Source organism: Montipora capricornis, chromosome 12 (assembly GCF_036669925.1).
Source record: "Montipora capricornis isolate CH-2021 chromosome 12, ASM3666992v2, whole genome shotgun sequence".
Classification (NCBI taxonomy): domain Eukaryota; kingdom Metazoa; phylum Cnidaria; class Anthozoa; order Scleractinia; family Acroporidae; genus Montipora; species Montipora capricornis.
The window spans coordinates 12395757-12410756 of NC_090894.1; the positions used below are offsets into that span (position 1 = coordinate 12395757).

Here is a 15000-nt window from a genome sequence, read left to right on the forward strand (position 1 = left end):
GTAAAATCAACCGAATGGGGTCCCCAGGCTTCCTCTAAAGTGGCGAAGAAGATCTCAATTAGCTGCCAGTCGTCAACGTTTTCAGCAATCAGAGCCAGAGAAACTGTTGTCAGCAATCATTTTCATCTTATAGATCCATAAAACAAACTGAACCACAGATATGGGAGGATCGCAAGCGAACCCAAAACACAATAAATGCTCACAAAGAAAACTGCTGGTCAATGCGGGTTTCTCAGGGAACCCGTTTGAGGCCCGACTGACAGAAAAGAGTTAATTAATTAAACCAAATCTTTCCGCGAAAAGCTGCCGATCTGAGCTGGATAAGGTGCTCCTAAAACGTTTCGAGTAATCGCTTCAGTGCTGGGCCGCTTGTCGACCAACAGTTTCTCTGGCTCTTCTTAACCGCTTATCGTCCTCCGACCACGACGCCAAATCATCCGACATGTACTCATCTGCCACCTTCCAGCCATCAACACATTTATCCGCGATCCTGATAAGCTTTCGCCGTTTTAGAATTAATTCCTTTCCTTCTTTTATCAACTCGCTCACCGCAACATTGGAACCATCAGCCTCCTCTCTAATTCTGTCAAGGACAGAATCAAGCTTGGCGTTGTGCTCAAACTGCTTTTGGTTTCCCTTGAATCGGAGTCGACCGACTTGCTTGTCAGTCCCTGATTTTCCCTCGATCTGTTTGCCTTTTTCTTCAAGTTTGACCTCTAAGGAGCTCTTGAACATATTGAACACATTTTGCACAAGCGGCGACTCTGCCATGCGTGACTGCGTTTGGTTTGACCTTCTGGAGGTTTCCGCGACTGATGGGTTAAGATTAAACGCAGATTGGCTGGTACCAGCAACTGGCCGATAGCGTAGATAATCCTTCTCGGCCGAGCAACTGTCGCTGTTCTCCATAGTAAATCTCTACAAGAAAAGACCGAAGTTCTGGGTCGCTAGCGTGAATGGAAAGTGGCGCGAACAACCAACCTTAAAAACCCTTGCATAAACAATAGAAACTCCAACGTGTAAATAGGCGCTAACGACCTTGCAATACAGTTTCCCAAGGGACCGCAGTGCACAAAAAGATATCAACCATATGAAAATATATTTCACGCGGTGCTATTATGCTAATAAGATTTTAACTCCTGCATATCAATGATGTCCGGCCATTCCCTGTATTTCTATGGTGATTGAAACCAAAGTTGTGATTGGTTGATTTAAACTGCAACTTTGAATGTGATTGGCTTATTGAACTGTCCGATAACAACTTGGCATTCAAATTAGTGGAAAATCTGATTTTTTTTTAAAGGAATCATGGGTAATCAGGGCAAGATTGCCAGAAATTCAAAGGTTTGTAAGGAAGTTCAAAACGATGAAAAGTGTTCATAATATGCAATTTTGGGTTTTTTGTTTTCCAAAACAGAAGATATGCGCTCAAAGATGCGGCAGAATAAATTTGGAGAGAATGGATGTTGTAGACATTATTTTATTAAAAGGAGTTTCTGCCATACATTTCCTTTAATTCCAAAGAAACAAAATTACAGAGAATGTATGGAGACAAAAAAAAGCAATATTTAGGAATTCCAAACAACGGATACCAAGTCTAGTTCATCTCAGTAGTTGTAAACATGAACTTATTTGTTTGGTTTATGAAGGAGAAAGTCTATAAAGTTGAGTCATGAACAGTATATTTTGCTTTGAATTTCCCTACAAACCTTTGAATTTCCGCCATGTTGTCCTGATTACCCATGATGCAATCAAGAGCGTGAACTCGTCTATTATTTTGAAAAACAACCCTAATTAACGAAGCTATAGAAACTATCAATACAAGAATTTACACTTCGCGAGACATTTTTATTCTTTAAATCTAAATAGCTAGGGCAAAACCAGAATGAATTTTTTCTTAGGGATGTTGTGACAGGATTTGAACGCTTCACTTGCCCTGAGGATACCCATTTTGTAATAATAGTTTTTCAATTTCATTAACTAAAGGCAAGAACGCATAAAGAGGAATCAGAACAAACACGAAAACAACGATAGGTCAAGGTGCGAACTAAATTAACCTCGTGCTTTCGTGGTGTGAAGGAGTCGAGTCGAGTCCCATTTCATGTAAAGGCCGGTTGAAAGTTTCTTCCTGTACTAGGTCATCGTTGAAACATATGCATGATTTTGCTCGCGTTTAACAAGGCCGTCTAAAAACGGAATTTTATGCTTTTCTTCGAATTTCATGGTAAATTTTATGCTAGGATCGATGTCTCAGGTTGAGGTATTTGAGAAATCTTTGTTGTCAAACAGGGTGGAAGTGTCACTGTCATAAATGGCGACCACTTTTTCATGCTTTTGTGTTTATGTTAATTAGACCTACTGCCCTCGTTTTGAAACAAATATTCTTTTGAAATTCGCTCGTCGTTGCAAGGCTACAAAGGCTTATTAGCACTAAAGCAAAAGGATATTTTCTTGGGCCGCCATTATGAAAGAGGTTAATACTCGTACCTAAACCAAACAAGTACAAGGAAAGGTTACGTTTATACAAACGTTGGCCGTGTAGCACTTATATTTTAAACAGAGTTAACTGAATAGAGGGTAATGGTCAGAGTTTTTCTCTGTCCTTGTGTGGGCCCATTTCCATCAGTAGGGCTAACGCTCACATGGTTCACATGGGATAGAAATCTAGCACTTCACATTACCCTCTATTCAGTTAACTCTGCCTAAACCAAACAGATGGACAATCCTTACTCTCTTGTACCAATTCTTGTTGGAAGAGGCACATGAAAATACATGCCCAGGACGGTGTCACTTAGAAAAAGAATTGGTACAAGGGAGGAAAGATTGTCCGTTATCTAGGTTAGGTAAGTTCAAATGCCTGCGTATTTTCGTTCCATTGGGGTCAACCTTGGGTTTCATACCAATGGGGTCTTATTTGATTTGTCGGAGAAATTTCAATTAATTAATGAAAATGGACTTGCTGTGGAGGATCAATTTCTACTGAGTTTTGTAAGAAGACTGGAGTACGACTAAAAGATTTAGTATATTCGATACGAATCGAAGAGGGCACTTGTTCCAAGACATTTCAGCTGTAGGATGCTGATTAGCGGATCGAATTGAACATTATCGTGTAACACAAGACTCATTAAGATCAACAAGTTTATTGTTTTGCCCCCTTACTCTACATTTGCTCTCTGGCTTGCTAGCGATTGATATTTCATTTAGTTTCTGTTTAGTTCTAATGCAAATGAACTACTGTTCGAGCTTTCTTTTTTCTTTCATTACTTGGTACAGACGGCGCATGTCAACTCTCGATGGTTGACATATGGAAGACAGGGAAGTGAACCACAAACGCCTTCCACGGGATACAACAAGGCACCATTTTTGTCAGCATGGCTACCAGGAACGTATTCTGGATCACCATCGACACAGATGAAATCACTTGAATGTTTGTGATTATGACGTTCAGTCATCAGATACCCATGATACTCCTCGGTCCATCCAGATGGACAGTCATTCCTTGCGGGCATCATCAGCATTGAACCACGTGACGTCACGAAGCAGACAACACAGGGTGCGTCATGATCATGGAGATTTCTCTTAAAAGGGTCTCCGTTGTAGTGACTGACTTCATACTCACTGCCGTAAATGTATCCTCCACCCTGGTGACCATCTTTGTACTTGTCGTACTTTGGATTGTGAGGAAGACAAAGGTAGTTGGCTCCACTACCGTAGTGGTCGTAGAATCCACCGCCAATTATCCCTGAAACGTGAAAGTGACATGTAAAACACATTCATCTTGCTTGGAGATAAAAAGACAGCTGTCACTCCCTAATAAATGACATCTCGAAAAGAATTCATCAGGGATTTTTAGCGTTATTTGCCATTCTATGTTTTCCCTCAGTCTTTATTTTAGCGAGATAAGTATTTCCGTTTGAGTAATTTTTTTTCTATTCCTTTATAACGCTTTCTGCTCTCGTGACAACTCCTGTGACCACCAAGAAAAGAAAAAAAAATCAGAATTCTATCACAACAACCCAAACCTGAAAAAAACGAAGTGTGAATCTTAGTTGAGTGGTATTGCGAAATGTTAGGAATCGTTGAATTAAATTGTCTTAGGAACTTTATACCTTTATAGACGATCTGAGCACCACTGGGACATGTGGTCCTTCCCCATCGAACATACTTCACACCCGACTTTGCAGTCCCGTTTTGTCCTTTTTCTCCTTTGGCGCCTTGAGGTCCCTGGGCTCCAGTCTTACCTATAGCTCCTTGTTGTCCTTTAGGCCCAGGAGGGCCTAGTAAGGGCGTGTTTGTGCTAGGCTTTCCTGGTTCCCCTGTGAGGAAAGAGGACAGAGCGGGTGCACTATTATTTGCTGTGTGCGGATGGGAAAATTTGAAGGGAAGCAGTTCAGAGTGATTCGTTTTCCATAGTCACATTGACCTGCTTTTCTTGTTCAGCTTATTAAAACGAATTTAAAGGAAAGATAGGGGAAGATGCCTCACTCGGGGTGATTCACGAAACTATATTAAGTTTTCCCTTTTTAAAAGTGAGTGTATTTGTTTGTTTGTTTTTTCTTTCTTTGAGTTGGGCAGTTCATCTGAAAAAACCTTTAGCAATTTACTGTCATTCATTTATTGATTAAGAAGCTAGAGCTCCTCTTTTAGAAAAAAAAAAAAAAACAGGATAAATGCGAGGCGGCAAAACTGCATCTGGCAGGGTCAGGGTTATTTGGAGGAAGAACATCACTAGGTGTCTCGAACAATTTTCAGAAAAAGACATTAATTTTCAGCACTAGCATAATTATGTTGCTGTGATGATCAACGAAATACCGCACGTGCATGTTTTGCATCTTTTAAATCTAAATATTAGACCCTGAGCGGATGATAAGTTTTCGGAAGTCACGGATTTATACTGTATTTTTGATAAATGGTACGATCGCAAAGGTTTTTAAAACACTCCTCATTTAGCGACTAGTTGAATTAAATAATCCTCAGTTTGGACAAGTTTTAGATAAGTTTTAGATTTGTTTATAATCGCTATCAAGGGCTCTCCCATGCTATACAATTTCAAAAAACCCTAAATTGTGGTGGAGACCAAAATGGATGATATTTCCTTTGTTCACTGCAGAGTCCGACTCTGTTGGTCCAATGAGACTAATCAGTTTCTCTTTTCAGTACTAATGGAAAGGATTGAAATCGATTTGAACCTGCATTAAATGGGTTTAACCTTTTCGAAGATCTGGCTGTGTCTCTTACGTACAAACGGAAACAAATTTCGATGTAAACGCCTCTTTCTCATACACATTAAATTTCTGATCATTTGTAGTTTTCAGGAGGACCTTAAGCACCAGACAAGAAATAGGTGTAATAATGGGTGTCTTCTTCACAGTTTCAGACGTTTTGACCAGAAGACAGCGAAATATATGACAGCTCTGTGAATCGAAGTGAAGTCAGACCATGTGGTCTCTGAGTGTAAAGTTTCGTTTACCTTTCGGGCCTGTTTTTCCATCCGAACCTGGGTTACCAGCCAATCCTGGTGACCCTGGTGAACCAGGGGGTCCAGGAGGTCCCATCTTTTCCTTGTTTTGGATATTCTTTCCTTTAAGAATGAAAATAGTGCAAAAGCATTCAGTGTCTTAGAGTTCACCAATCGGTAATTCCTTAAAAATTGTTGTTGGCAGTAATCTTAACCTTGAACTACTTTCCTTACAAACATAACCTAACGAAAATAATATCTTTATGCCAGAATTTTGTTGCGCTCAAGTACTGGCATGAACATTACAAATCAGAGGAGAGTTTATTTTCTGTTTTGTCTCTAATAAATAAAAAACTGAGAAATAACTGATCTTTTGAATATCATTATCTTATAATCATGGGTGGGTTTGATACCAACCCAATAGGTAGGCTGTAAGTGAGGAGTAAGAATCTCCATTTGATCCCAGAGGAGGGGACCGCATCAGTGCATCAAGTCTACAAAAAAATAAATATATTGAAGTGTTGATATTCATCTGAATTGTTGATTGTTATCAGATGGTCATGTCTGAGTACTCAAGCTCAAACAGGTAAAGGCATAATTATATTTTAGGGAAAGAACCCACATATAACTGAAGAACTGTCCATGTTGAGTTAAATGTTACAGAGTTTTACAGAGATGATGCTAACTTTTGATTGCGTACTAGATCTGATTGGAACAAGCCCTGCAGACATGTGGAAGTTTTCTGGTGGTGTGATTTTATTTATTTTATTTAATTTTATTTTTTTTCGTTTGAGCTGACATTTTACATGATATCATGCATGGAGTGGCGTAATCGATATGGCTCTTTCCTTCGAGGCTTTTATTGATTTTTTTTCCAAAGCGTTTACATTGCCCCATCGTTTTGATATTTACTTCCAAGCGGAGTATTTTCTAAACAACAAGTTTAATTTTGCAAGGAGATCACTTCATTGGTATAATAAATTTAATTTTAGCGAACTAAATTTCTCTTTCTGCGCAAAAATCGACAGACTCATTCACTTCTACTGAACATTTCACACACACGCACGAAATTGAAACTGCAGCAATATTTCCCATCAGGGGCTCGGATTTTTCGAGTTTCCAGTGGGTTCCATTGTCACCATTTCATTTATTGTGTATATCATTCTCACATTTACTTAATATTTCCCTTGGAGTTAAATTAACTGGCAACATTTTAATACTGCTAGAAACAAGAATAATTAAGAGATACCAAGTTTCTGAAGGAAGTTTTAGCCTTTGCTAAATCAATTTCGAGCTGAAATTTTATTTCTGAAAATTATTGATTGAAGTGTAAACAAACTCCCAACGCATGAAGCCCAATTGTATTATTTTGGTGGCCAGGAGACTCGACGAAGCACTTTTTGGCATCATGATTCTTATTTCGCGAAAATACACCAGTGGAAACAATGAACAAATCAAGAAAAAATTGAAAAGATTACTCAGTCTCGACCGGAGAGATGACAATACGTTATATTTGAGATTGGGAGGATAATCAGCTATAAATTATCGAGGACAAACCTCTCTTCAAGGATTTTCACTCGTTTTTCAATGTCCTGTGGGTTTTGAGTGGTATTTTTCTTAATTCTTCTCCGTTCGCGAAACAGCATCGACTCAGTCTTTTGTCCAGTTGCATGGACATCGTGACTATTTGGACGCTGATCATCCATGGCTGAGATGTGGACCAAAATGGGAAAGCAAATCATTAACACAACAAGGAAACGCAAGCCACCACATGGGGTTTTCACTCGCGGGTACTTCATAGCTGACGAAATGGTCTTCTTTGATCACTGCCTTCGGTACAAGTGGAGTATCAAGTTGGAGAAACGAAATAAATATACCTTAGCTGAATCACAAGAAAGAAGTTTTATTGATTCTGCAGAGAGCTTCACAAAGATACAAGCTTGAACTTTTTCGCGTTTACAACTGAGATGCTTTTGACTGAACAAAGAGTCACGCGCGTAAATGTCAATATGTCAGTCAACGGATTGAAAATTATTTTCACCTGGTGTACACAATCAATCTACATCCAAGTGGAATAACAATTATATTGTGACAAAGAAACTCTAAGCGATAGCCAAGGAAAACAAGCTTTGCCTTTAATGGGACCGCAACCCTGAAATATTCCCCATGAACAGTTGGACTGCTCAGACAGATTTGCATATAAATATTTCTAGGATAATGATAAGTGCACGTGGTTTCAAAGTAACTTTGCTCGGTTGGCTTTTCTGAAAGACTAGCAAAAGGTTATGAAATCTAACAGCAGGAAATGACGGTGCTTCATCATTAACTGTTTTCAAACCGTAGTTTTGGAAGCGTGTTCCCATGCCAATTGCCGTTCTCGGCCTGACGACGACGACGTGAACTGAGCAAATTTTAGGGTTATGTGGAGGTGGCGAGCATCTGACAATAACTTTTCAATTTGTCCATGTAGGGTACTGTAAAAATAACATTCTACATCTGACTTAATTGACGCCGACGGTCTGTGCAAAAGAGAGCGCCGATCTTGCGCATACATTGTTGACATATTACAGTTCTTAGAGCGGCGTTCTTACCTATAACACGACGGATTTAGATTTGTCTGTCTGTACCTTTCTCTTGAACCAACGAATGCAGAAAAGCTAGAGTGACATATTTAATAAGCTTTCGGCGATTTAATGTCTTCGCTTCTCAGGCATCTTTCTGTAAGCCAAGTGAATTCAGTGTTAGAATTAAAATGCTCTGGTTGTTGATAGAAACAATTGGGTCATTTGTTGAAGAACTGGAAAAGTTGACATGCCGAATGAAATTTGGTCTGTACATGCGATGAAAATCCGTCCTTAACCTTTAGCATGAACGGTTGTCAGTTTGAATAAGATGAAACGTACGCGAACATGTCGTAAATGATGTACTTATGTCTCATTTGTCCATAACAAAGAGCTTTGGCAAGGACGAGGATGCAACGGAAACAGCGACTCGTCCTAAACTATGTTTTAATGCCGCAAAAAGGCGTGCTGCAGTTGCAGCATATATTTCTCAACAGATTTCTTTTCCGTCCTCTGGAAAACAAGAAAGTAAAGCAGAGTTTAAGAAACGACGAAGGCCAGAGTAAAGAGAACGCAACGTATATCATTTGCTTAAAAGAGAAAAAATAAACGCAGTGGGTACTTGTTATCACGTATTTCTGCCAGTACTTTGCGACATAAAATCACCAAATTTGAGCCGGGTTTTGACAATAACGTGAGGAAGCGTTCGTTTTCAATTGAGATTTAGGATACTACGAAAGCGCAAAGTTTATATTTTTCGCCTTCGTAGATGTTGAAGTCCCTAATAAAGTAAAATAGGAATAAATGTAACCACATTCAATCGATGAAGTTTTGACGACAACGTGAACATACTTCCAAGCAATCCTTCATTCTCCATATTTACTTCAATAACGAATTCTTTCAATACAATACACTTGGAGCATTTTCGCCGATACTGTGATACTCGAACAGTGCGGGATATAGACGGCAAACAGTTCTACGATAGCGTCAGAAAATGTTGATTCATTTTTCAAGCTTTCGTTAGCGTCGCTGTCTTCCTCTCAAAGGTATATTAGCAATACAAAACTTTATTACGTTTTATTTACATTCATTTACAGTATGTAAGCAATAACGGTTATAAACATCAAAACAGATTTTGTGGGGCTCTTTTTATTCCCCTTCCCTTTGTAACAGTTTTGCATGGGAAGGGTGGCCTTTTAGTGTACTCACTGAGTTAGTGGTTCCTCTCGTGCTATGGTGTATGATTTGAGGTTTGGGGATTCCAAACGCAGCACTGAAACAGGAACAGCAGAGGTAAATTTTGTAACATGAAAGGGCTCTATTGGCATGATTGTAACAACACAAAAAAACAGCAAAATATGCCGGGAGTTGATGACATAATGGGAATGGATGAATAGAATCACGACGAATAAAGATAGGCTGAGTGGTAAGAGTTGTATTTACAATGAAAATTGACGGTGATAAATTCAAGTCAACACAATATTACCAAGTTAAATACAGCTACCAAATTAACAAATCACTGTTGCATCGGGATTTATTGGTCGACTTTATGACTGAAATGAACGTAAACGTTTAGAACTGATGGGTCAACTGGCAAGAAAAGTTTCACTGAGTGAACTAAAGCGAAAAGAGAACTTGAAGCGGGTGATTTCGAGTAATATAACTTTCTTCGCCGTTGACAAAGTACACAACAGAGGTCAACAGTAGGCAGATCATCACAAAGGTTCGTTTACACGACAGAGGAAAAATGGCACGGGTCCGATAAAAAGTGGAATGTTTCCATTCAGTTTTGTAAAGAAACAGTGAACTTTTATCCGTTCCGCTACAGGACCATAGGCGCCTATGGTTCCGTAGCGGAAGGGATAAAAGTTCCCTTTTTTTTTACAAAACTGAATGGAACCGTTCCACTTTTTATCGGACCCGTGCCATTTTTCCTCTGTCGTGTAAACGCGCCTCAAATGTCGTGATACTGGACGATCTACACGAGTCCACATTTTTTTTTAGTCAAAACGAGCTATCGCCTTTAACAGCAATTCAGGGGATTAAAATAATTTCTTTGATTGTAACAGCGTCAACAGTTGTCTTTAGGCGAAAGGTTTCAACATCGCTCTTCAACAAAATCGAACGGATGTTAAAGCAAATGTTGAAGGACCTTGAAGCCTTTCATTTGCGCGGGGCTTCAGTCTCGAGTATGCATGATGCTCGGTTCTCACTGTAAAAAATTACGAAAGTGTTGAAGGAATATATCGGGGCAGGAAAGAGAGTGTTTACATACAAACGCCGTAGGAAGTTCACTAGTTCGTATTGGAATAAAAATTCTACTTGAGTGAACTTTCATTTCACAAGTGAACACCACAATAATGTTATGACCCATCTGCCTCCCGTTACACGATGCTCAGACTGGTCTTATTCCATTACACATTTGATTCCGAACGCACAGATCATATCACGACAAAAGGAGATTTTAAAACTTAATTTTGTTCTTCGCGATCAAGCATGAATGTGTCTCGGTTGCGAAAATTTCCGTTGAAGCCCCCTGAATTTTTCAGGTGTCATGATAAGACCACAGGTCACCCAGGCTCACTCAGGTGTCATGATAAGACAATTGCTAAGCTATTAAAGTGCGAGGATAACAATTTCGTCTCATGATAACCCGCTGCCGGTACGGGAGCCCAACAAAATAGGCCATTTTCGAAACATCAAAATATTCGGGTTGATAGTGAGTCATTGAGGACAAAAACAAAAGAAACACGTTGGAGTGAAGGTGAAAAATACTTGCATATAATCCATTTTCCTTTGTCTTTGGGCGTGTTTTCATGCCAGCCGATTGTCTCGCTTAACATATTTGCCCTCTATTAAACCTCACCTTTCTTTTAATATATCGAAAAAGGCCTATTAACTACTTCCAACATGATCTCTTCTCTAAATTAACGATTATCGTTAATTCGTAATTAGCTTTGAATAGAACTTACTGTTATCGTCAATTTAGGACACTGTGTCCCAGGACTTGTGGTAGCACAGAAAATAAGGAAATTAAAAAATCATATCCGTGGATTAGATTCGAACCCGGAGCTTCTGTTTTATCGGAACCGCTTCTTTCCGCTTCACCACTGAAGATTCTCAAAAAAAAATATATATTAGCGTGATCTTAGGGGCATTTTGGCGCAAACAATTTTTTGATTTGGTTTAAATCTCGATATTTGATGGTCTGTTCAATAGGTAAAATTTGCGGTAAAACTCCGACATGTTGGCCCATATACTGCTCTGTTGGCCGCACTAGCTACCGAAACAAAAACAAAAGAGATATGGGTCTAGCTGCTATTGCGACCTAAAAGCCAGAGTTTTCTAAACATTTGACTTGTTCAATGTAGATCTTTTGACTGCAGTTTACATGCGTAGCAGCAGAATGCAACAATACCAGAAATTTAAAAGACGGTATAGGGCTTCATTTCATGATACCGTATTTCGACGACAATCGCCATGAAGCCATGAACATCGAAGAAGATTGGTTCAGTTTGTCACAGTGCTCGAAGCATTTCAAAACAGAGGACTTCACTCGACGTTTAGACCGCTTTTGATCAAACGTGACAACACATATGGAAGACGTTTCATTAAACACCTATTTCTAATACGATTCTCCTTGCAGAAAGCTCAAGTTATAAGAGAAACATTCTGGTGAATACGTATAAAATTAGCGGCAAAATACTGCCATGTTAGCCGCGCTACCGAGACAAGATAGGTATGGGTCTAGCTGCAATTGTGACGTCAAAATTTGACTTCTTCTCTGCGGATTTTTTGAATGCAGCTTACATGCAAAGCAGCAGGATGCTACAATACCAGAAGTTTAAAAGGCGGTTTAAGGCTTCATTTCCTGATACCGTATTTTGACGACAATCGCCATGAGATTACGAAACGTCGAAGAAGATGGGTTCAGTTTGTGCTTGAAGAATTTCAAAAGAGAGGCCTTTACTCGACGTTTGGACCGCTTTTGATCAAACGTGACAACACAAATATGAAAGGCGTTTAATTAAACGATTCTCATGACAGAAGGCTCAAGTTACAAGAGAAATGGAAGTGGAAGCAATAAAAAGAAACGAAGCAAAGATAAAATCAGATATTAAATCAAATACACCAGCAGTACAGAACATGTACTCAATTTGTAAACCATATCTTAGCCAAAAAAAAAAAAAAAAAACAAATTCACCGCTCACCTTGCTTCGTCTCCTGTTTGTTGATACATTTGCTTTCCTCTTGCTTTGCCTCATTTTCTGGCTGTTAACTTAAGACTCCATTTCTGAAGGCAAACGGGTTCAAATCCTGGGATGTTGAATCACACAGGACAATTTATCGCCGGGGCAAGCCGGGGCCAGCCGGGGCCAACATTTTGAAGGACAAGGTCACTTTCACAAGGTTCGAAACAGCCTTCGAACTCCCCGGCTGCAGCCATAGTGCTCGCTAATGTTTTGAAGAAAATCGACACTGTGACAATTTCCACACTTGCATCTACACAATACAGAAGTCAACGAATGAATAAAAGGAACAAATCATGATGAACTGTCGATGCAAGAAGTAACAGCCAAACAAGAAACATACAATCAACGAAAGCAGTCTCGGTAGGTGCGCACAGAGATCAACATGCAGAATACGCAATTATTCCCACTATATAAGCCACTTCAACGTTTCCCTCAAATTTATCGGCCTTCAGTTGTCTTTCTAGTGCTTTGTCAGCTTGTTTTTCCTTTTTCGTAATTCCTTGTCAGCCTTTGGGTAGTCAGCAAAGGCGATGATATCTTCATCGCTCGAGGCTATATGATCTCGATGGAGATAAATCATGACCATCGTCTTCCATTTCTATGTCGTAATCCATTTTCGAGTCTTCGGAAAAATGACCAGCGTCAGAATCTGACGAGGGGCAAGACATTTTTAACGTTACGTTAAAAGAACTTCTTTATCAAGGAGAAAGCAAATAAAGCTTCCACCTCGTTCCCAGGGTCCCCAGAGAACGAGTTTGGTGAAGCTTGTATCCTGTGGGCTCTCAATCTGACGTCACTACCATCGCTCTTCCCAGACCTCTTTTGCGCGGTCGTGATGTTTAAAGGGGCACAGAAAATCTAGTATTTAGCCAGTCGGAAAAAAAATTGGCGCCAGAATGCTCCCAAAACTACGCTTAATTTTTTAAGAGAAAAGTATATTTTTTGGTTTAGGTGGACTTAAAGTGCGAGGATCACTTCTCTCAATTTTAGCAAAAAACCCGCACTTTAAATATATAGATTTGTTACGGCAGAAAATTCTCTCTGAAGTATTGTCACATGATCTACAAAGAATAAACGAAATGAAGAAGTGAGTAGGATCTATTTTAGCTCCATGCTATCTGCAATTTACATGGAGTATTCTTTAACAAATTCGCGACGAAATTTCCCCAAAACACACCTCAATAGCGACGGAGCTTAAGATGGTTCAAAGCAGTTTCAACACTTTCAAGAGAATGTACTATTTAGAAGGATTGCCTCCACAACACTGTATCACATAAGTGCAATGTCATGTTATCGTATGAAACGCCCTTATTGCTTCAGTAACACGATGCGTTCATTATCACGACGCAATACGTCACCATAGCAACACGACAGTCATCCAAAAACACTCAATATTTCGTGTTTAGTTGCTTGTATCTCTCACCCCATTTCTAACCCCTGTAAAGTGAATGAAGCTGCTCAAAGCAGTTTAAACACTTTCAAGAGATTGTACTATTAGAAGGATTGCCTCCACAACACTGTATCACATAACAGCAATGTCATGTTACCATATGAAACGCCCTTATTGCTTAACACAATGCGTTCATTATCACTACGTATTACCAGGAGGAGGCTGTTAGTAGGAGCCTCCATATGCAGTAGATCTTTGAGTCAACCTTTGGGCGTATCTTTCTATTTTTAGAACGAACCCTTGAGCAGGAGACTCGTATTTACATAAATTTACATAAATTTGCACGATTTAAATACAGTGTTACTGCTTATTTGTCTTCGTTAGACAATGACTTTATTCTGATTGGCCTTTTAAAACAGTGTGTGCAGAGCAGGAGGAACTCGTGGTGTTCTAAAAATAAAAAGTCACGGGCAAAGGTTGACTCATAAGGGCGTGTATGAGAGAGGCAAGCTCCTACTCATGGGCTCCGGGTCCAGTGGATTCAGAGCCACCTTAAAAAGTATGAGCAGTTACGGTGGCGCTACATCTTCTCCAAAGAATTTAAACTCGGCAGATCGTTTTACCACGGCCAGCTAATCAGCAATGAAAAAAGGGGGTCACCGAGTTCGTTTTAGAGATACATGCAACTAACGGTAAAACATAGGGTAGTTTTGGAGGGATCTCTTGCTTCTCTGGTAGCAATTACGTAACAATAATGATCTTATCTTGTAAAGCAATAATTAATGTTTCATATGCTTGGCATTCATAACACTGCCGTTATAGGAAACAATGTTGTTGTTAAGTCAATACTTTTAGCAGTACAGTATCTTTAAAAGGCTGAAACTGGTGTGAGCCATGTTAAATACATCTCAAATTATTTCTTAACCATCATACCATTTTAAGTCCGGCTGAACATAAAAGTCCCCCCAAAATTTACCCCCCTCCCTTCCGGTGGCTTATATGAACCTTACGTTTATATCCTTGAAGACGGAAAGGTTTTGATGAAGAAAGGATGTTCTAAAAGGTAGTATGGATGTTTAACAAACATCAGAGATCACATGCCTGAGGTTGTGCATTTTGCATTGATTTAGCTGGCCGAAACCCGTTTTCACCTGACGATACTCCATGAAATGCAAATAGATCACATAGCCTTTAGGTGTGCCGCATTGCTTTATTTGGCACATCCAAGAGTATTTATTCTGGGGCTGCCTTTACTACTAGACATCCCTACAGCAGCAGTAATTGGGACTGCATGCAGCCACACTGAGTACAAGAACTATGGCGATAGACAGCCAAAAG

At 39.6% G+C, this 15000-nt stretch overlaps 1 protein-coding gene across 1 annotated transcript in view; it reads right to left on the reverse strand.

The window, feature by feature from the left end:
* Positions 1-3124: 3124 nt before the first annotated feature.
* Positions 3125-15000, reverse strand: part of LOC138027716 (short-chain collagen C4-like) — a 19324-nt gene continuing 7448 nt past the window's right edge. The window contains exon 5 of the mRNA XM_068875318.1: positions 3125-3742. Within this exon, the coding sequence (XP_068731419.1) occupies positions 3261-3742 (482 nt within the window). The 3' untranslated portion in view covers positions 3125-3260. The remainder of the gene's footprint in view (positions 3743-15000) is intronic.